At 40.2% G+C, this 22,262-nt stretch overlaps 1 protein-coding gene across 3 annotated transcripts in view; it reads left to right on the top strand.

The window, feature by feature from the left end:
• Positions 1-22,262, top strand: part of RASA3 (RAS p21 protein activator 3) — a 130,201-nt gene that overhangs the window by 82,866 nt on the left and 25,073 nt on the right. For all 3 annotated transcript variants that reach the window (XM_014251635.2, XM_005516578.3, XM_014251622.2), the window contains exons 6-8: positions 13,524-13,604; positions 16,320-16,392; positions 20,634-20,713. In XM_014251635.2, the coding sequence (XP_014107110.1) occupies positions 13,524-13,604; positions 16,320-16,392; positions 20,634-20,713 (234 nt within the window). The remainder of the gene's footprint in view (positions 1-13,523; positions 13,605-16,319; positions 16,393-20,633; positions 20,714-22,262) is intronic.

Here is a 22,262-nt window from a genome sequence, read left to right as displayed (position 1 = left end):
ACTTGAGATTTCTACAGCTTCTGTGGCAGACTACATCCAAAACCAATGCTGGAGAAGTTTGTAAAGGAGCAATGTGATGAGGCACATACTACAAATCGCAGTTGTCTCTGAAAAATTTTTATCTGTTGCTCCAAGAGCAACACTTGCCAGCATGATACTTAGGTAGCAGAATGGAACTAGGAACAGATATCAAGGTAGGATAGAAATGAGGGAAGCTGGAGGGTAAAGAGGAAGCTGCAGGGCCCCAAGTGTTGAGGTTGGATGGTTTCTTTTTTTGTTGGTGTTTTTCAGATATAAGGAGAGTAGAGACGTGGTACACAATACCAAGGAAGCACTTGTCATTAACTTCACTGTTCACAGAAGGACTTGTTGAGAGGAAGTTATTGCAAAAAGTTACACAGTGGATGTGGCAATAATGAAAAAGTATCTCTTGCTTATCTCTTGTCCATCTGGAATCATGTTCATGCTTCTGTGTACGTTATTGTACTGAGAATTCAACTAGTTATGTGCTATGACTGAGTACTTTCCAGTATCCACAGTGCTAAAATCACCTGGTGTCAACTGTGTGTCCCCCTGTTTCTCTGTCTTGGTGTAAACTTTTGACTTGGATGCCATATTTTGGAAATTTCAGTAAGAGTTTGTTGTGGAAAAATTAGTCTATTTTACCAGTTATATATTTGTAACATAAAAAGCACTTCTGAGTCAGATTAAAAATCTTTCAATACACATTTTTAACTTAACATTACTTTGAGACCTGTCATTTTCACTACAAGGTAGGTTGCTAGTTTCTCTAATCTTTTTGTTCCCACAAATACTAAGAGCAAAGGGAAATACTCTGAAAGAAACTTCAGTAAGCACAGAAATTGTCTAGGAGGCTATGCTTTTGGAGGTAGTAGTGTCTGCAGTTAATTTTAACTTATGTTACTGTTGACTTGGTTCCAAGCTGATGGTTTTGTAATAATTTTATACAAGCTTCAAATAGAGGCGACAATTCAGCTAGACTATACAGCTGCAGATGTACTCACTGTGTACAGTTTGGCCCTTTTAGTTGTTTGATAGTCACTGCTGTATTGTCCAGTTTTATGCCCCACCAGCCCAAACATATTTGTAAAAGGTAGCACAGTGTGACAGCAGACTCTCACTATTTATGTGCTTTTCAGTCAGAAGCTGCTGAGATCTGCTGTGTGCAGCCCTGTCCTCCCTAAGGGCATCCAGGGGTGCTTTCTTCTCTGCATAGTCATTGAATTTAATAAAAATAGTAGAACTGGAGTATATTTTGAAATCTCTACCACTTATTCAAATTTTGTGGAAAATGCCAGCTGATTAAAAAAAAAAGCCATCAGCAGGCAATTGATTGACAAGTATAGACAGAAAGCATTTTCTCTTAAGGTTCTATCTTTAGGAGACTGGGCTAAAAAGCATGTTATTAAACTCAGAAGTATTCATGGAAGAGCTACAGGAAAAATAGAAGAGCTGGTAAATATGTCTTATAGTGAGTGACTGCTGGATTTATGCAAGAAAAACTTCGATGACACCAAGATGGGGGGGAGTGTTGATCTCTTGGAGGGTAGGAAGGGCTCTGCAGAGGAGCCTGGACAGGCTGGATTGAAGGGCTGAACCAGCGATAGAGGCTGCACCTTGAGTACTGTGTCCAGCTCTGGGCTCAGTTTTGGAAGGACCTTGAGGTGCTGGAGTGTGTCCAGAGGAGGGCAGTGAAGCTGATGAAGGGTATGGAATGGATGTCCTGTGAGGAGTGGCTGAGGAAGCTGGGGTTGTTCAGCCTGGAGAGGAGGAGGCTCCAAGGGGACCTTCTCACTCTATACAACCACCTGAAAGGAGGCTGTAGCAAGGTGGGGGTTGGCCTCTTCTCCCTGGCAACCAGCAACAGGACAAGAGGACACAGTCTTGAGCTGTGCCAGGGGAGGATTAGGCTGGACATCAAGAAGAAATTCTTCACAGAAAGGGTGACTGGGCATTGGAAAAGGCTGCCCAGGGAGGTGGTGGAGTCACCATCCCTGGAGGTGTTTAAGAAAAGAATGAGTGTGGCACTTAGTGCCATGGTCTACTTGACAAGGTGGTGTTAGGTGATAAGGACTTGATGATCTCAGAGGTCTTTTACCTCGATGATTCAGTGTAATCTCAGTATGCACATTATTTAGAAGAGAGTCCTTCTGAATGTACGGTTACTTATTCCTACCGTAAGTGATAACCAATATTTGGAAGCTCAAGACTAGTGGGAAACAAACTGTAAAACCATTGGGGGTGGGGAGTGAGTTTGTTTTTGTCATGATCGTTAATCAGCAAACAATTTCATGTAGAACATTGTGAGGATATTTTAATAGTTGTATTTCCTTTGAGTTAAATTTTGATTTCTCTTCAGAAACATGATCTCAAGATGAAGTAAGCATCATGAATTTGTTGCACAAATTTACTAGGTGTAGGCTTTCACCACTGTCTCAAGAGGCCAGACTATGTGTTTCCAAAGATCCCTTTTTGTCCCAAGCTATGAGGATAAACATAACACCAGTATGAACTCTTTCTGCAATAACTGGAATTAAAAAGCTGATGTGGGCTACTAATTAAAACTGGTTATACCAACATGCTTATCTGACTGTGCCCTAATTTGCATCTTGTTTTTCCATAACATTTCTGTTAATTTTGTGAATTCTAGTTGGAGACCATTTTTATGTTCACTGTGACACAATTTGTATAACTTTAGCCCAGTTCTCTTATCAGAACAAATGCACTGTATCAGCATTACTTTGGAACTTAGCTGGCAAACATAACTGCCATCAGGTCTCAGCAGGGCTGATGAATCAACTTAATTTGAATTCCTTAATGAAAGTAGGAAGTGTAGAACAAATTGCTGCTTTTTAATAATAGCTATTGTTAATCAAGATCCCAGATTGTCTGATTATTCACATAAATGTAATCAAGCATTGTTCTGAGCTGTTTCAAGTTGCGTTTTTTAAAGCATTAAAGGTTCCACCTACCTCAGGTGTACCAATGCATTCTCATTACAGAGGATTGTAGCCTCTGTGAAGGGTTTGAATGCACCTTTGATTGCTTTCTTGTTCCACAAATAATTACTTATTTTCTTTATAAATGGAAATCTATTTTTGTTTTGCTTTCATTTAGAAAGGTGTATTTGTTACTACATCTAATTAAATATATAATGTTAAAATCTATGTGGAAGAGTAGTCAAGGATTTATTTAGTAGAGAAATCATTATACTTGGGTAGGGATGAGAAGAAGCTGGCTGGGTTTACACTCTGGTGGTGCTACAGCTTTCATTAAACCATCTCATTCCTTTGTATTCCCTTCCTGTGTGCATCCCCCATCGCCCAAAAGATGCTTCTCAGCTGATGCATTCTCTTGGCCCAAGAGTTCTGGGTTGTTGGGCTCTGTGGTTCAAATGTGTCATGACATGTAATTTAGATGCTCTTTTCCAATCTGCTATACTTGATGTTCTCCCAGTTGTTCCAGATGTTTGTCAGCTCAAGTCACTCACTAGCATGTCTAATTTTTTATTTAAAATATTACTGGCTATGGCCAGCCTGGGATATCTGTTTGACATGACCGTACTCAGCACTTGGGAGGAAACTCTTGCTCACCAGTTGAGTAGGAAAGCCCTAAGATGAGATGCTTCTGTTTATCTCTTTTGTTTCTTAGCGTTGAATACTCCCACTCTCACAAACCCACACTTACCCACTCCCCACCAGGGTGCCTTATTTCCTTCTCTCTGTCGTAATTGAAAGCTTCTGCTTTTAAATTTTTCCTTATCTTTTACTTCATAATCAGATTCCTGCCAGTAGGCTCAAAAGCTTTCGGATGATTTCTTGGTAACTTCTGCTCTGCCATGTATCACTGTTTCTTAGGGATAGGTGTCAGTTATTCTGACAGCTTCTTCATTCTGTCTTCCTTCTTGTCATATGGGTATCAAACATCTAATAGTTGTGGATGCTTCTGGCCTCTGCTGGCTGGTGGAGGGGAAAAGTCAGGACATGTTCTTGCAGCTTGTTTTGTTTGCTATGTGCTCACTCATGTACACAGTGACATGCAATTGCTACCTGAAATGAAAGGTTGTGCTGTGTGTCCCTGCAGCTCCTTCCTGGGAGCAGGTTAATCTTGGACAGGTCTCAAGTCACTGATCACTTCAGTTTTCTTTGCATAAAACCTATATTTCCCATACAGAACACTGAGACAAATATACTTTTCTAAGCAAATAAAATGACATGGGAGATTTTTGTGTCATGGTCTGGCTTCATAATTTAGCCATAACAGCCATTCTGCCTCTGACTCCCATGGTGCCTTTTGGTCTTCATTCTTTTCTTATCAGCCTGTACAGACAGGATCTCATTGCTTCCATTTAGGATTGCCACAGGCCACAGTCAGCTCAGCTAAAGCTGCTGGCTGGGCTCTAATAATTTGCTGTGTATTGTAATCGTTGCTGTTTTGTGCTTCACTTCTTTTGCATTTCTCACCACACTGCATTAACATGAGTGCTTCTGCAACTACCTTGATATATTGACCCATATCTTGGCTTCCTGCCATACTACATGAAATTCAAATTTCTTCACTTGCCCCTACAAGAACCAATACAGTATTATCATTAATACCTTTTCTGATTGTGCTGCTTCTTTTGTTTTGTTATTCCATTATATTTTTTATGTACTACTTGCTTTGCTTTAACTTGTTTTTGCATCTTTTGTCTGCTCTGAATACCAGCATGTACTAGAAATAACTTCTTGCTTAGCCTTTCTCTTTTCTCTCCTGTTGTTAAGTTCTTGTTCCCTGTTAATAGCTGGGATTGCCAGTCTGAGACCAAGGCAGAAGGAAATGATGATGTCAGTGCCAGGAATAGTCACTAAATCAGAGTAGTTGAAAATTTCAGTGAGCCTGTGTCTCTACTTAAAGCCTCAGGACACTGCCATAGAGGATTATTTAACCATTTTTTTAGTATTGACATAACTGAAGAGTTTTCTGAAGAGGCTTTTAGGAAGCTTGCAACTCTCCTGTAATTGGCTCATAAACTTTACTAATGGATTAACTCCTTGTCCTGCAAGAAGAGGATGGCTGACACACTTTTTAGTCTGCTCTCTTTAGTATAGAGTACAGATGGTACTCTGTAAATGTGTCCTTTTAAAGGTCTTTCTAGAGTGGATATTGGAAAGCAAATGGGATGTTTTGAACTGTAGTATGGAGGGCATCTCCTATATTAATAGCAGAAAAAAAGTCTGTTTTTAAACTTCTACAAAATGTGTAGATGTTTAACCACATGAGAAGTTTACAGTTTATTTGAAGTAATACTGGTTTTAGGGATGCATACATATTGACAGTGTATCTTCCTTACTGTTAATGGGTTTTTTTTTGCATTGGAGGTAGTTTTACTGTAATATCTGTAATAGGATTTGGTAGAATGGGGAAGTAGGGGCTCATTAGCTTTCTATATGTTATTTGTTGGCTTTGTATGAATATTTGTCCCTCTTTTTCTGTAAAATATCTTCAGTAAAATACCTGGGAAAGAAATTTTTGCTTGAACAAAGACACAGTCAATTCCTCTTCCTTTGCTCTCTCAGAAGGAGATCACCATTACTAGCCTTGTGTTAACAAGAGTTGTGTGTGCCAGAAATTCTGTGCATACAGAGCTTTCCACTTAAGACTAAAAGCTAATCTGCATGCTGCATGAGGCTGCAAAAACTCATGTAGGTCAGCTTGGGAAGGAATCTATTCAGGGTAACATGGGTTTAAGAACATGTTTAAATTTGTTGGACTGTGACAGTTTTCAGCTGAACTGGAAATGGGGAAGAAAAGGTTGTGCTTAAATGGGGTTGCAGCTGTAATCTCAGTTTCAAGGTTTCTATTGTACTTTTACCATAGAGGCTTTGGGGAGTATTCTAAAGGGGAAAAAACCAAAGTAGTTGCCTGCACAGCCTATTTGTCTTATGTCTTTAAGGTCAATCAAAATGGGAGTAGTTTTGTGTGTATAAATATATTCTGTATATAAATAAAGGTTTCAGAGTCAACACCTCAAATGCTGTAAAACTCTTTGTTCTAAGGGAATACACATTGAGTAAATTGCTGGTCCAGGTGAAGTGCCATTTGTTTGAATGGGGCAAGATTTCATTTAGTGCCACAGATCTTTGTGGCAGAATGAGTTGCCACATGAAGGGAGGAAGAGTAGCTCCAGTTAACTGTTAATCCTCTCAAATGTTAAGGAGATGACAAGTGTTTATTTTTGCATTATAAGCCAGAACTTGTTTGTTCATGAAAATAAAAGGAGGAGAGTATTATCCAGATAAGACAGGGTACTGCTGGAGTTTCTCAAGGAGAGTGGTTTTTCCTGGAGGGCCAGTGAGTGGTTTTTCCTGGTGGGAGGCCAGACTGGAGAGCAGCAATGTGGATGAGGATTAGATAAAGAGACTCTGGTTGCAGGTTTCCTGGAGAGATGAAATAAAGTAATGAGACAATGTCTTGAAAAATCATGATGGCAAATCAAGTATTGATGTATTTTGTTCAGTATGGCTCTATCTACTTGGGACATTGTTCCATCCTTTCCTTTCCCTGGTTCATTCTACCATGGTGGCATGGTCAGTGGTCACCAGACACTACACAGTGCTGTTACGTTTTGTGTCTGTGTGAGACATAACTGGAAGGTGAACTAGGGCACATCATTGTAGGCAATTCCCAGGATGTGAGAACTGCTATCAGAGGAAACTGGTCTGTTCCCACTACAAAACAACATTCAGGTGAGAAGAATAGTAGGAAATCTTGTTTTGGTACAAATAGATCACTTACAAAAGTCAAGGAATAGGGACTTCTGAAATAATCTTTTACTGGAGTTTAGTTACTGAGAAGTGGGTATGATCCTTTGGCTTCAAATGATTATCCAGAGGACAAGGACTTGATTCAATATGTGGATTCCATATTCTTGGCCTCCTTATTCCCTGGGGACAGGGGCAAGTTTTAGAGTATGGATTGGTAAAGAAATTTTGAGAGGGTTGGGACACAGTAATTGTAGTATTTTTGATGATGAAGGCAGAGTGGAATTTAAAACCAGGATTGAGTAAACTGTAAAGAAATTTGTCGTATTCCAGAAGGAACTGGCCACTTGGTCAGCCCCTTGACAAAAAGGGTTTGTGTGTTTGTTAAATCCTCAGTGGACATCCAGTAGATTACTTTGTGGAAGTGAAGGGGATGCGCAAAGCTTGTCTGAAGGCGCGCAAACAGATGTAGTACTTGGTCAGACTCGGCCCAGGATGCTGACTCTGAGACTCTTTATCTAGGAGATAAAGAATTACAAGCGCAGTTATACAGTGACACACTCTCCTGGCCTCTGAAAATTTATGATTCAGGGAATTTTTGAGCTAGACATGGCACCTCTCTGCTTATTAGTGGTGAATGCACTTTGTCTTAATTACATTCAGACAAAGCCCCTCTGAAACATGTGAATGTAACTGGTTTATTAAGGCTGTGATAAAGGGAACAAGAAGCCGGCCTGGTAATAATTCCTGCTTGCAGTGGAAGGTGTCAGTTCACTGGTCTGAGAGCAGCTACCACGTGCCCACCCAGATGTGAGGTTGGCCAAGGTGTATGTGAAAGTCTGTCATGCAGCATTACAGCAAAGCTCCTCCTAAACCACTAGGAATGAGAAAGGAGCTCAGCTCATGGTGCAAAGCTGCACCAAAAGAAAAGAATATTAAGGGATGAACTGAACATTACAAGGAAAGGATACCATGTCTTTGCTGTCAGACTAGGCAAAAAAGACTGGACTGCTCTATTATTGAAGTTAAAGAGTTATAACCTTATTTTATGTGTCATGAGAAGCCCAGTCACAAGGAGAGACTGTGTAGAGGTGTTCCGTTACCCCTGGAAGAGAAAGTATTCAGGGTAGTATATGTATTACAAGATGACTCTAGTCATCTTGAAAAATTGGGAAGGAAAAAAAAAAAGAGAGATCTTGAGTGATTTCAGAAGCTAAGTCATATACCCAGCTTCTGGGAAATGTACTTTACCAAACAAGTACTTAGCATAAGCCAAAGATGCATTGTTTTGATGACAGTTCTAACAAATCTACCACAAGTTTGCTTTTAAGTTGGTCCTTGTCTAGTCAGGCTTACCTCACAAAGTACTGAGTGTTCAAGTAATCATTAGATCACTGGAGCAAGCAAGGAGGAAGTCTCTTGTCTTTAAAATGATACAGAGCAGAACCTGAGTATGGCCAAAAAAATGTGCATGTGAGATGGAATGAAAGTCTCAAGATAAAGAAATGAAAGAGAGGTGGAAATAGAGGCTGGAAATAGAGGAATGGTAAGATAGATGAGCAAACTTGCTAAGTATCTATATTGATCTCAGAAACCAAGAAATTAAAATGTATGGTACAGCAATAGAAAGAAATTGTATTGAAAAAATGATGTATTTATTTTCTCTTGAGGAATCACAGTGAGACGAGTCTGATTTGAGAAGGAGAATGGGAATGGTGTGCTGGTCCCTACCCTAGGCTGAAAGTAGGGAAACAACTGAGCCTGACTCAGTAGACTGGAAGTGATTTATTCTGGAAAAATAGTAAATACACACAGGAGTTTTAAGAGCAACTGTGTCACTTCTGGTTTGGTTTTTTTTTTCTGTTTTTGCCTTGATTGTCCATTCTGACACACAAGGAGGCTGATGACACATGTGCATCTTGAACTAATCACAAAGCCTGTAATTTCTAAATAATTTTTTGCTGTTCCAGGGCAGGAGCATGGAATGCCTGTGGGCTTGGATCGTTCTGATGTTGCTCACCTGTGTTAATCCTGGTTTTGAGTGTGTTTGTGTAGGGGCTGTGTCAGAGATTACAGCCTCCAGTGCTTAGCTGGTAACCCAGAGGCAGAGGAAATGCCTGTACTGTCAGATATGAGCTACTTAGTCTTTGTTGAAAAATGTCTCTGTTTTCTTCAAGACCTTCTGCTCCTGCCACCCTCTCAGCTTCTGTAGACATCAGGGCATACTTATGGTATGTTTAGGTTTTTGAGATTTTCTCTTACCCACTGGGAATTTTCCATAGCTTGTTTACTCTTCTGAAGGTTTGGTCATGAACCACATTGAAAACTGAACTGCCTAGTTTCTTGAAACGTATTAATTTTATAAACCACAAGCAAAATACAGTGAGGCAGCTGCATTGAGAGTTTTCTCACATGACCCAGCACTAACCTTAGCTCTGCCCAGCCAGGCAAGCTGTGAGGGATGGCTCACTCTGCCCCAGCTGGGCTTCAGACAGCTGATGGTGAGAAATTACCAGTTGGGTAGACAAGATTCTGGCAGCCACCGGACTATTTCTTTTCTCTGGGGTCTGATGGGTTGACTTGTAATTCTTGAATAATCTTGATTGTCTAGGATTTTTTTTCACTATTCTAGTACATGTAAGTTAAGTTAATTCTGCAGATGACTAGAGCCAAGGGCATTTTATTTTTTACTTTGTTCATTGCTTCCCACTAGACCCCGCCCTTTCCCAAGATCATATCTTTATTATACATTTTTTTCCTTTTTCATCTAATCCAGATATGAACTGTCAATCTAAATAACATGATGGCCATATGGCATAATTGAGATTCCATTTTATTGTCTCTGAGTAGCTGACATTCTGTTCTAGATCTTTTCCCGCTTGCCAGGTAAAGCCAGTGTTTTGGTACCAGGCTGGGAGAGAGGAGCATTAATTGACTTAACAGCTTTCCCATGACTGAAGAAAATGACTGTAAAAAAACCAGTCCTAACATTACAGTATCCTGTGGCTAAGGAGAGTATTCTAACATAAGTCAACCAGACCTGTGCATTGTTGAATTTTATTTTTTCTCCTCATAATGCTTTGTAAGAGACAAGAATCAGAATGAGCATCACTCCAAACACAGCCTTCTTTCCTCAAAATTCTAAGTATTAAGTATTTTGCCTAATTTCTTTAACATTCTTAAACAATAACTGCTTTTAAATTACCTGAAAGACTTGTGATACAGTCTGTTGGTGTGTTTCCTGTTTTCCCACATTTCATTTCTTTCAAGGTTGTTTTTGCTTTTCTTATTCCAGCTGCACACAAAGAAAGATCTTACTCTTAAGTCATCATGACTGCACAAGAACATCTGTGTATTTTGTTTTATTCTTCTTTTTTTTCCTTTTGGTTTTTCCTTTTTCCCCAGAGAACAGAACAACTACCCTACTGTGTAAAATGCCCCTCTAGTCTAGCCTAGTACTGATGCTCCCTGGTGAGTGATACTTCAAGTGGTATGATTGCTTCAGTGTTGCACCCTTCCTGATTACCAATTTGGGATTTCCTGAGCTGAAGGAGGCTTCTGGACCATTAAGCTTTAATAGCTGCCTACAAACCTATACTCCATGAATTTTTATAGTGCTGGTTTTAATCCACATATTCTTTCAACCTCCACAACACCCCACACCAGTAAGTTTTGCAATTTCATTGTGTAGAAAAAGTACTTCCTTTGTTTCTTTTTAAACCTTCTGTCTGGTAATTTCATTGTGTGCCCCATAATTATTTTGTGAGGAAATGCTCTTCACACCATTCATGATTTTGTAAGCTGTTTGTGGATGGATATCTTCTGTTTTCTGAGCTGGAGAGTACAGACCTGGGCGAGCTATGAGTGGTTAGAAGCTATCTGTTGTTCTTCTCCATGTGCTCTGGAGAGCGCACACAATTCAAATTGTAGGTGTCCAGTGATGTACATGGATGTGTTCTCTCCAACCAGCTGGTGATACTGCTTGCCTTTTTAACCATGGCTGATGATGGATGTGGTAACAGAGGGCTACCTACAAGAAAAACCTTAAATTCTTCTATGTTGCAATATTAGAATAGATCCTGTCATTGTACATGTGTACAGTTGGGGTGTACATATTTTTTGTTTGGATGAGTTCACACTTCTCATCATTCCAATTCATCTGTGATTTTTTAAAATTTATTTTCTGTTTTGTTTGTGTAGTAATTTGCAAACTCTGTATGTCCTCAAGTGTAGATTATGCTCTCTAGGATCACATTCTATTTTCTGCATACTCTTGAAAGAACTGCTTTTACTAAAGCAGGAGTCGTTCTCTCTCTGGCCACATGCTCTGGCTGTTTAAATTTCACATAGCTCTTCCTGTATGGATGAGAGCTCACTTGGAATCCATTCATCAGCAGCAGAAAATTGGCTGACTGTTATAAAGCCATTGAGTTACTGTTTCATTTTAAGGAACTTCCATATTGCTTTAAGGAAGCACTAGAACGCAGGAGTTTGGTTTGACATTGACACTTGGTGTACAATTGTTCTGTTAAATAGGAATATGTTCAAGCTACATCTACCATCCTAAAAGAATTACCAGTACTCTTGCTGTAGCTCACTAGGAAAGTGTTTTTGCTGTGAATGTGGTCCTTCTGGTGTAAAGACACTGGAAGGAAAATGGTCTGTCCTTTACTTGTAAAAAAAATCAAGCTGCACCTGCCTCTCCATAAAAACTTCCTGCTTTTTTCCCTCCTGCACTGACAGGCACTCTGTCAGAAGGCTACAGTGTAAAATTCCCCATAATGTTCTTTTTTTCACATCTGCCTTTTTTAAATTCAAAAAGTGGCATTTCCCTTACAATTTTGAGTATTTGTGTTACATGTGCAAAAAAACTTATTCTACACTTGCTCTGTAAGGTAAGCTAGGTGAATTTGGAGAAGGATTTGATTGCTTGTAAACAGGCATCTGGTCTATTTATGAGGCCTCTGAGAGATGTGGAGATGTCAAATTCATGTGTTTCATGGGTACCTCTTGCCTCACTGGAGCAGCACGAAGGGATGGTGAAAGGAACTAAGTCATTCCAAATGGCACAGCATGCTTTGCATTGAGGCAACCAAATCATGTGTTCTGTCTGTTGCTTGTTGTTGAGGGTTCCTGAAGCTTACACCATGTATTTCCAGCTGGTGCTGGGATAGTATCTGTGGCTTGAATTTCACTGTTCGTGTTGTAGCACTCTGCAGTATCAGATATGTGCTTAAGCTAGGTGGCTCAGGGGCTTCTAAGTTCTGTCTCTGTGGATGGTAAACTTGTAGTGAAATAATAAAGTCCAGAAATCAAAGCATCACATGGCCTATGCAATCCAGGCTTTTCCTAACTTCCTCTGTGGTTTTGATCTATGATTCCACTTGTATATCCAGAAAACAGAAGATAATTTTGTACTAGTGTTAGTGAATTAGCAATGAGGAGTTGACTAGGTTAGGGCTGTGCAATTGAGAAATTTGTGGGTCAGTGCATTACTGGAGGCTGTCTGTATTGAAAGACAACTACCTAGCCTTCATTCTGAGGGGCCATGAGTAGGACAACTCAGCTATAAATGTAATGTATCATTTCAGTTACCAGTGTGTGCCCCTTAGTGTGATCTTCAGTCTTCTACTTGTAGTGCTCTGTGAACCTATCTAGATTGTACCTTCTCTGGTACCAAAATGATTCATGTATTGATACAGAATATTACTTTTTTTCTCCCTTTATTGAGAGGAAGTAATAATAGGCCTGTAGTTAAACTGTATTTGAAGTCTACACTATATGTTACCAAATAACTTACCTTCACTATCTGTTATATATGATATTTCACATTGCAATCATAGTACTACTCACTTGACCAAAGAGCTTCATGGTTTGTCTTTGCTGAAATTTTTGAAAATTGTGCAGATAAATTAGCCCAGCAGGTTGGAAGCAGAACTTGTTGCAGGAAAGAGTCGTGGCCACTGGCTTGTCTGACTTTGTTTCCAGTTGGTGCAGCATTCCTCAGTAGATTTTAACTTCTGAAACATGCAGCATTTTTTCACTTTCTGGGGCTAGTTGTGTTGGGTTTTTCCTTCCTCTTCTTCTTCTTTCTTTTTTTCTCCCCCAAAGAGATGTTGGAATGAGTGAAAAAGTGCAGATTTCCCACCATTGTGTGCAGCAAACCCCAATTTGTTCCATTTTGTTCCTCCAATGTCCCTGTTACTACTTGACTGCACAGCTGCTGAACATGGAGAAGGATGGCTGTGTCATATTGTTTCCTGGTCTATAATTAATACAACTTTACAAATAAGTCCATGCTAAATTTTGCAAAAGCACTGAGGTCTTCATGAATGTTACTCTGAAAAATGTCTTAACTGCTTCTGGGATCTGTTGGATCTGTCTGTGTGGGTTTTTTTATATTTACAGAATAAATTCTGGTTATGTATTTTGGTGAATAAGTTGTCACTGAATTTTAAAGTGATGACAGCTCCCATCTTGACAGCAGACTCCTACTTCATGAACCTTAAATTGCTGTGCTTGCATAATAAGAATCCTTTGAGTTAAGTTTTCTCAGTAATTTAACAGTATTTTTGACCCTTACTAAAGTTAGTATTTAAGAACAAAATGTTCAGGTATAAATTAAATGTTTCTGCTTGGTCACATTTCAATTGACTAGTGTAAAGTATCATGAAAAGAACCCCAAATAAACCTATGAAAATGCTTCACTTCTATTTTTACTCCAGTCTTTAATTATTTTGTCTTCATTTTCTTTTCTAGAGTTTTGGAGTGCCAAGGGCTGCCCATTGTGAATGGGCAATGTGATCCCTATGCCACCGTTACCTTAGCAGGACCTTCCAGGCAAGTATTGCACATTCAAGAGCTTCCATTTTATAAGGATATTTTCTGTTTCCTTTGTCTATTAGAAATCCACTTTCTCTGATGGACAGCTGGGAGTATTTAGACACTGCTAGAATATGTTAAGTATTGGGGTGAGTGTGTGTATGAGCTACTGAATTATGCTAGTAAGTAATTTGAGACTTGTTTCAGTTTTGATTTATGTAAAGATCTGAATAATCGCTGAATAATTTGAATATCGCAGAGTATATAATGTGTGGTTAGTCTTAATTTATGCATCTTCTCACCTCACAGTTGGAGGCCAGTTTTTGAGCAAATTCATTGCCTAATTTTGGGCAGGGTAGAAGAAAAATGTGAATACATCAACATCTTGCCAAGTATGCATGTTTGCATGTGAATATTTAGTGTCTTCACTTTCAAGGTGTGACAAATTAATGTGTATGTCAAAAACCCTCAATGGCTCAGTCCTGTAATTTGATATATGCAGACATAACAGCGTGGATAAAATTTGGAATGAGGTTTTCGTGATGAGATTCTGCATAATACTCTTCAGTTTAAATTTGGGATTCAGTTTTCCCATCTGTTATAAAAATTCCCTGTGCTGTTGGATGTCCCTGTTTTTTTTCTGCTTATCTAGTAATCTTTTAGGTCTGTGTCATTTTAGAAACAAAACAGCTCTGCTGTGACCTCAAAGAATCAGAGTTGGTAACATGGGTTATTAATAATGTTTTACAACAATTTATTGAAAATACTATGAATAAGAAGCATTCTTAAAAATATTTACCTTGCATGCAGAGGAGTCTTTGAGCCTGTCTGTATTCTGTATCTTTGTTCAGGTGTGTTATGCCTTGTCTCCATTAATGGACTTATATATTTGACTTGTACGCTTTGTTTTAAGCCTGTAACTTGTTTCAAATGACTGGCTGGATGGCTGTTATTGAAATTGTAATGAGATTGATTGATTGACTAACCTTTGAATGTCCAAATGTACCTTTGACTGCTTCCCTATGCCCCCCAGTCTGGATAATGTATGACTATTGGTAATGTACTCCCTTTAGAGTAAGGAGCATAGCCTTATCCCATTCCTATCTGGGTTTTGGTGGGGGGGAGAAGGCTTACCTCCTATCTCCAGCAAGCAGCATGCAGCTTATTCCCATTCACTGCTTTGTAATTGCTCAATAATTGTGCTGCCTTAATCGCCTCCTGTTCTACATCCTGCTTCCCATCCCCTCCCAGAAGGGTTTATCGGTAAAGAGGCTGATTGGCAAGTGTGACTGATGAGATGGGGTTGGCAATCTGTCCTGTGTCCTGGAGGAGATTAGTCTCTCTTATCTCTCAGCTTCTCCTAGGAATAGTGGGATATTCTTAATCTGTACATCATTCTCCTCTCTGGATTTTCCAGTGCCTCTCATTTTAGAGAAGGAAAGCTGCTTTACTCAGCTGCAATTATGCAATGACAAGCATAAAAATTTCAACAAACACGCTGCTGTTCATTGTGTGATTTGTACGTAGAGTCATCAGACTTCCTGACCAAAACTCTTTCTGTGCCTGTATTATTGATGGAAAAATATTGTATACTGGTGGACAGGCCCATTCAACTCACAGGGGAAGTCTGGAGCAGCACTGGGAATTAGACTCAGCTTTACTCGACCTCTGTGAAATACCCAGAGTTGTCTAGTGAATATAAGCAGTTACAAGCCATCTAAGCAGCTTTGGTGCATGAGAAATGAACGATAGATTCTGGGATGAAATGATTAGTAGGTCAGTTTTCCACATGGCTGATGTGCCTCTCCATCTGCGTCTGTTTTATCTATGCCTGCAGAGCCGTAGGGTAAGATTGGTGACACAGGACAGCACACAGCTTTCTCTTGTAGGTAGTGAGAGCAAATCAAGCATAGGTTCATAACATTTGGAAGCCATCAAACAAGCTGTTGGCTGGCCTGTGAGAAGTGCATTGGCTGGCTTGAGCCCAGGACCAAGCAGTCAATGTCTGTATTCTCAAAGGCAGGCACAGGCGGATGCACGGCCCGTAGGGGATGAATGGGCAGTGCTGAACTTGGTCAGGCCTACTGAGTGGCTGGAAGGAGGTCTCCCATGTCCTACACCTACAGAAAGTAGAAATAGAGACTTCTGCTCAGCGTTGGTCATAATAATTCACCACCATATTAACTAAGTGGGGAAAGGGATGCTTGTACAGCAATGAAAATATTCTTACTGAAGAAACCATTCTGGATTTTTTGATTATCACTGAAAAGCAGCAATTGATTTTTCAGACCAGAATTATAAAATATGAATCACAGAAACAGCTATGCTAGTCTTCATCTCCTGTGTTTTTAGAGTATGAGGAATTTTTGAGTCACGTCAAGACTGAGACCATCCTCCAAATGTTGCTGCTGAGAGCCCCATTTTTGTCAGTTTGTACAGATAAAAGATTCTACTATGTCAAGCGAGCGATAGACTAAGGGTTGAAGGAGTCGTGTTTAAAATAGGATAACAAAATGTGATTGCTGCCACTTTAGAAAAATAGGAATGCATTGAATCTCTCTTAAATGTGTGCAAGTGTCTGTGCCTTGCTGTGCTGGAGCCGCACGGCATTCCAGTTTTATCAGATAAATCAAGTGGATGGCTGTTTCCTCCTCAGTGGCTCTGTTCTAGGATCACACTTCTACTAATGTTGTTTCTTACCCTTTTTTTGTTTATTTTGTTTCCTTAATTCAGATCAGAAGCCAAAAAGACTAAAGTTAAAAAGAAGACCAACAATCCACATTTTGATGAAGTGTTTTATTTTGAGGTTGGTATTTCAAAGGAACGGGTTATAAGCTGAAATACTATACTGTGGATAGTTGGCACGGCATCCTGCTCTATGTTGTGCCAGCTGTCATCCTTGAAAACTTTCAAACAGGGCGAAGAAGTACCTGGGCTCAGACTGGCTGTCTGCTGAAGGAGCACTATCCTGCTTTCACTCAGGTGCTCTGTAGGAATAGCTTCAAGCTGGGCATTTCTGAGCAGCAGGCTTTACATTTAGCCACAATTCATCTCATTAGAGTTTTGAAAAAAACACATTTAAAAATGAGTTTAAAAAACCTGAATGAACCACACACAGAGAGAAATTATACTTTTTTCTTAGTCTGTCTTTTTATAGCTGCTCCACCCTGTCTTTCCCAGTCAATGGGAGGAAGGTTATCTCCCTAGGAAAACTGAAAACTGCAGAGAAAAAATATACTTAAACTGGTTGTTCTGGCTGCCTACCAGTCTGCTGCAATACCAGTACCTTTTCTCCAAGTGGGTGAAACCTCTATAGCTTTATTTAATACAGAGCATTTTCAACAAGTCCAGTTAAGATAAAGTATAACTTATATCAAAGTCCTCATTTTGGTTCTTTCTGGCAAGAGTAGCTCTAATTGTGGTGTGTCCATACATATATGTGCATGTGTTTATAATTTAGATCTCTTTTGAAACTTTTAATTTTGTCTTCTAAAGTATGTGTATCATTCTCTTTTTCTCTTGGATATCATAGTCCTGGTCTATGCTTGACTGTTCTGTTTCAGTAGACACCTCAAGAAAGTATCTGTAATTATCAAGTTGATGAAAAAAAGCTAGAGTAGCACAGTGCAGCTGGCATAGATTGAAAAGCCCTTTCTGCTCATGTGGTTTGCGTCATTCAGGTCACATTTGCATTAGAAATCATTGCTGGCATAGGGATGGCACCTAGGAATGTGGTTTCTCAAATCAATTCTGGGCCACAGCCACATCAGGAAGGGGAGCTGGGGGGTGTGGAGCCATACAAGTGCACATGCCATTCTTGACATTGCTGTCTTCCCTCTCTTACAAACCATTTGCCTAGAAGCCAATAGTTGTACCGATCAATCTAAAGTCTGTCACACCAGCAGAACCGTGCTCTTGTTAATGTAATGTGTTTGGATACAAGAACAGATACAAGATACCTGCTTGGTAGGAGCACTTTCTGTGGTGCCTGAAGGGCTGGAAGCCATGAAGGTAGGCCAGGGTAGCTATCTAAGGTGATTTTTGCTCTGCTAACCCAGCACATCTCATCCTAGGATATAGCTGCCCTGCTCTTAGTGAGCTTTTGTGCCTGCTTCCTGCCTCCATGAGGCTCTATGGGATTGCTGCATGGGCACAGTTAGAGGGACAGAGATCCTGTGAGACCAAGTGTTGAAACTCCATTGAGGTGTCTGTGTGTTAACACAGGATTTCAGTCCCTCACCTGGCCCAGAGCTGTGGTCTTTGGCAGTGATACAAGAGTGATGCTATATGTGAATAAACTAAAACGGGCTTCCTTATTTTGACATAGTCAGTTCTGGAGGAGCCTATCAGTGAGAACTTTTTAATGAGAATGTAATCCAGGAATTCAGACTGTGAGCCACAAAAACTTCACCTGATTCCTTGGCCTTCTGTGTGCTACAGAAACAGCCAATGTTTGGTATTTAAATACTGAATTTGGCAGGTGGTGCCATACTGGGAGAGGAAAGAGGGAAACAAAGCATCTTCCAGCTGGAGTTGGGAGGGAGGGGTCGGGGGCTTGCTTAGCTTGCCTTTATGTGAGAGCTGGGTTGCGTGCAAGTACCAGCAAAAGCAAAACCTGAGCTCAAGCCCATGCCCCAGCTGTTCTGCTAACTCAGAGCAAAATGAATTCTGTGTTGGTAAGAGCAGAGCTTGGAAAATGACTGAATCAGCCAGAGCTCTGAAATATAAACATATCCTTAGTGCAGACAGAGCCATCATAGATTTATGTCATTTTGATAGTAGTTAGTACATATCAGGCTAAATGTCTTCAAGGAACAAGGTTCAGTAGAACTGCTGAGACTGGGAAATACATTCACTAATGAGACATGGGCAGACCTATGTGGCTGGTGCATGCAAACAAAGTGCTCTGATTCCTGTGGAGCTGAGAGATTCATGCTGTTGACAGTGGTGTCACTTTCTGCTTCTAAACAGCTTCATCAGCTTTTCTGCAGCCTGCTAGCACAGTGATTGTCCAAGCCTCCAAGGAAGAAGCTGATCTGTTAAAGAGAGTGAATGGGTGCTTTCCTTTCTACAACCAAAAAGTCACACAGATTTAATTTTCTAGATAAAAGATAGCTTATTGTTGGTTTGGGAAATAGAAGGACTTATTTCAGGGGTGCAGTGAATGAAACTTGCACCTGATAGTTAGGAGCCATTTTCAACACTACTTCAGCTGCAGCATGGTGTGGAGCTGTGTGTGCTGCTACAGGAAAAATGGTGGTCTTACAGGAGTTAAAGAGGGAAGTGCTGGGGACCTGTTTGTAAACTTGAATGTGCTGAAAAAAACCTGGGCAGCTGATAAATGGCTTGCCAGCTTTCCCAGATGAAGGGGACCAACACAGCAGAGTTGTGCCCCCTTTTTTGTACAATGTTATGGGTCAGCTACTTCAGCACTATGGACTGGGAGGTTCCTCATCTCCAGTTCCATACAGCTATCCCTTTTGGAATACCACTCTTGAGCTGTATTGGTGTGCACACTAAGTAGTCATGTGGGTGGACAGAGAGATGTCATACATGCAGATTCCAGCAAAAGTTCTGAGAAAGTGTTTATTTAGAAGGGATATGCCATAAATTACACCTGTGCTACAGCTTTTTGGAACAATGCCTGTGCTACAGATAGTAAGAGACTTAAAAGTTCGCTGAATTGTTAAAAATTACACCATTTGCTTCACAATGGTAGTAGAAACTGTCATTTGCAGGCCTGTATGATACTTTGCAGAAACCATAAAGTGTTTGCAAGGCTAGAGTGCAGAAATCTGTGTTTAACTGCTGAAGTTGTAGATTGTATTTAAATAAACTGTGCTCTTGGGCTTACCAGGTGCATTTGATGCCAGCAGTCTGGAGCATTTGGTCTTCAGTGCTGCTAGTGGCACCTTTTAGTTTTTGTGTATCACTTTGAAAATGCTGCCTTCCTCACACATACAAATTTACAAAAGACTCTGAGTGTCCCCTGCCAAAGATTGTTTTCTGGTTCCTCTCCACTTAGGCAACTGTATCATTGCCTCCCTTAACTGCCACTTGTATCTCATGTACAGTGCAAAACCAAATAGTCAATTTTATAATAAAAGCTAGTTTTTGTGGGTGGGGAGTATTAAGCCACAAGCATATTCAAACATACAATAAAGTTCAGCTTCTGTGTGCAACCGAGAGCTGAACCCACACATCATCATACACCCTTGCGTTTGAACAGTTCCTGCTGTGGTTTCAGCTGGGTGGGGTAGCCTTTTTCTTAAGTTTCTGACGCACTATGCAAAAATACAACCACCAAAGTGTTTTTACAGTCATGGTAGAAAACAAATTTTATAAAACATTTGTAGAAAAACTTTTCATGCTAATGCTCTGTACTTCTTTCCTTTTTATTTTTTATTTTTTTTTTTGCCTGTGCTTTCCTGTTAATCATTCTTGCATATATGGCTAGTGAACTGTGCAGCTGCTTCTATATTCTGATATGCACAGCACAGGCTAGGGTCTCTTGGTCTGCTTGGTATTTGTTGTATGGGCAGGTTAAATTGGCTTCCAGAATATCAGGACATGAAGAACCTCCCAGTTTTAATTGGATACACTGCAAAATGTTTTTAAGAGTGCTTGTGGTTCCTCCCCTGTGCTCTGCAGAGTGCTTCAGGGCATCCATTGTACAACTGTATTTAAAACACAAATATTAATTGCCCTTTTCTTTCCCTAATGGATTATGAAAGTGGTGCTCCTTTCAGTGGTATTTTTCTGTTCTCAATGTAAACTTGAAGTGCTGTAGTAATATTAAAGATGGCCTTTCTCTGTAAAAAAAGTATGGAGTATCTGCTTACTCTTGGAAATGATTGTGTAATCACCACTTTATAGTCAGTAATCTCTTTAGTCAACATGTTTATTCATTTGCATGGATGTTTTCAGTATCGGGACTGATGTCACTGCTGGAAGTACAATACTGTGTTCTTCCAAAGCTTTGTAAAAGTTACATCAGAATGTTTTTGTATCAGATCAAGCTGCTAAAAGCTTCCTCCTTTTTATTAGGTTACAAGACCCAGTAGCTACAACAAGAAATCCCATTTTGACATTGAAGATGTAGATGAAGTGGACAAAATGGAGATTAGGTAATATAAACTAAATTATTAGCACAAAATTTTCTTCCAGAGTTGTGTAACTTTGTAGTAGATTATGTTTGCAAAGTGGCAAGCATGGTTTTTCTGTTGATAAATCAAGATGAGTTTTTGTCACTGTATCTGTATGTTCACTTCCACTGTCTTGTAGATTCTATCTTGAATATGTGTGTTGGTTCTGATGCAGGAGACATCCTCATTATTTTCCTTTGTTTCTCATAGGCACTGTGTGTATACTAATATGCAGTTGCCATTAAGAACAACCTGTTATATCTGGGATCTCCTTTCCTCCCTCCCTCAGTTTTCCAGGACATCTCAGAGCCTCTGTGATGCTCTGAGATACAGAGTATATTTTCTTCTATCACTTAATTTTAGCAACCTGTATGAGGTCCTTCTTCCCTGAAAGAAGACTCTTGAAGTCAGAGTTTTTCTGAGGCAGAGACAGTTTCTGTTCTCTTTTGCCTTCCAACTTTAACCCTTTATTGCAAGATTTGGTATGATAAAAGTGAAATCAGTTGCACAGGAGAAAAAAAATTCTGATTTCAAAACCAAAAGAATCCCACTCCACCCTGTGCCACCCTCTTAGTACTATTCTAAAACCTGCTGAGGCCAGTCAACAATGTCTGTGGGGACAGGTGAGTATAAAGAGAGGCGAGAAAACAATAGGAGGTGCAAAACTTGAAAGTGTCACATGCATCTTACCATCACATACCACTGAAACTTGGAGGCTTGGGCCATCTCATGATCTGTATGCACAGTAAATGAATACTGCTATTTCTGCATCAGGTGATGAGAAATTTCTCTCTCCTTTATGTTAGTAGTTGGAGGAAGAATAGTAGCACTGCCTCCCACCCTATATATTCTTGCTAGAGACGCAGTGAGGCGTCTCCCAGAAAGTTCTGTAGTTCCTTCAGAGTCACAACTGGCTGTAAGGAAAGGAGGGGAAACCAGGAAAGGGGAACAATACTAACTCCCAGCAAGCAAAACACATCTGTGTTCATGAATGGATTGAGCGCTGTTCTGATGTGGCAGCTGCTGGTTCTTGTAGCCTGTCAATGCAGTGTCACAGCACTAGAAGAGCATTAATAGATTGGTGTTTGCCATGGCTCTGAGGCAGGAAAGGGAAACTATTTATATGTGAGAGAGGCAAGAGCTGTGCTCTTTCACAGAGAACATTAGTGTCAGGCAGTGCAAAGGTAGCTGGTTTGGGGGCAGCCCACAGCTGACTCATGGGAGTAAAAGCAAAGGCCCAGGTGCAGTGCTGGGCTGCTTTGGTGGTGTCAGTGTTGCAGCACTGCAGGTGAACTAGTCCTAGCACTAGGCTAAATCTCTGCAAAGCTTTGCATTGTGTAGGCAGATAGGAAGTAACATGGCCCAATATTCCATGGCATGTATGTGATGAAGTGGGAAACGACACCATGTCTCAGAAGGTCCATAACCATGATGCTCAGCCATGCACTGATTTTAAATGAAAGCTAGGATTCTCTGATAGATTTTTTGATAGTTTTGAAGGAGATGCTAGACATTGGTGTACAGCAGTTAC

This window comes from Pseudopodoces humilis, chromosome 2 (genome assembly GCF_049639895.1).
Source record: "Pseudopodoces humilis isolate 2021_Gansu_Grassland_sample_001 chromosome 2, ASM4963989v1, whole genome shotgun sequence".
Classification (NCBI taxonomy): Eukaryota; Metazoa; Chordata; class Aves; order Passeriformes; family Paridae; genus Pseudopodoces; species Pseudopodoces humilis.
Note: the sequence above shows the minus strand (reverse complement) of the source record. Positions and strands in the feature narration are given on the sequence as shown.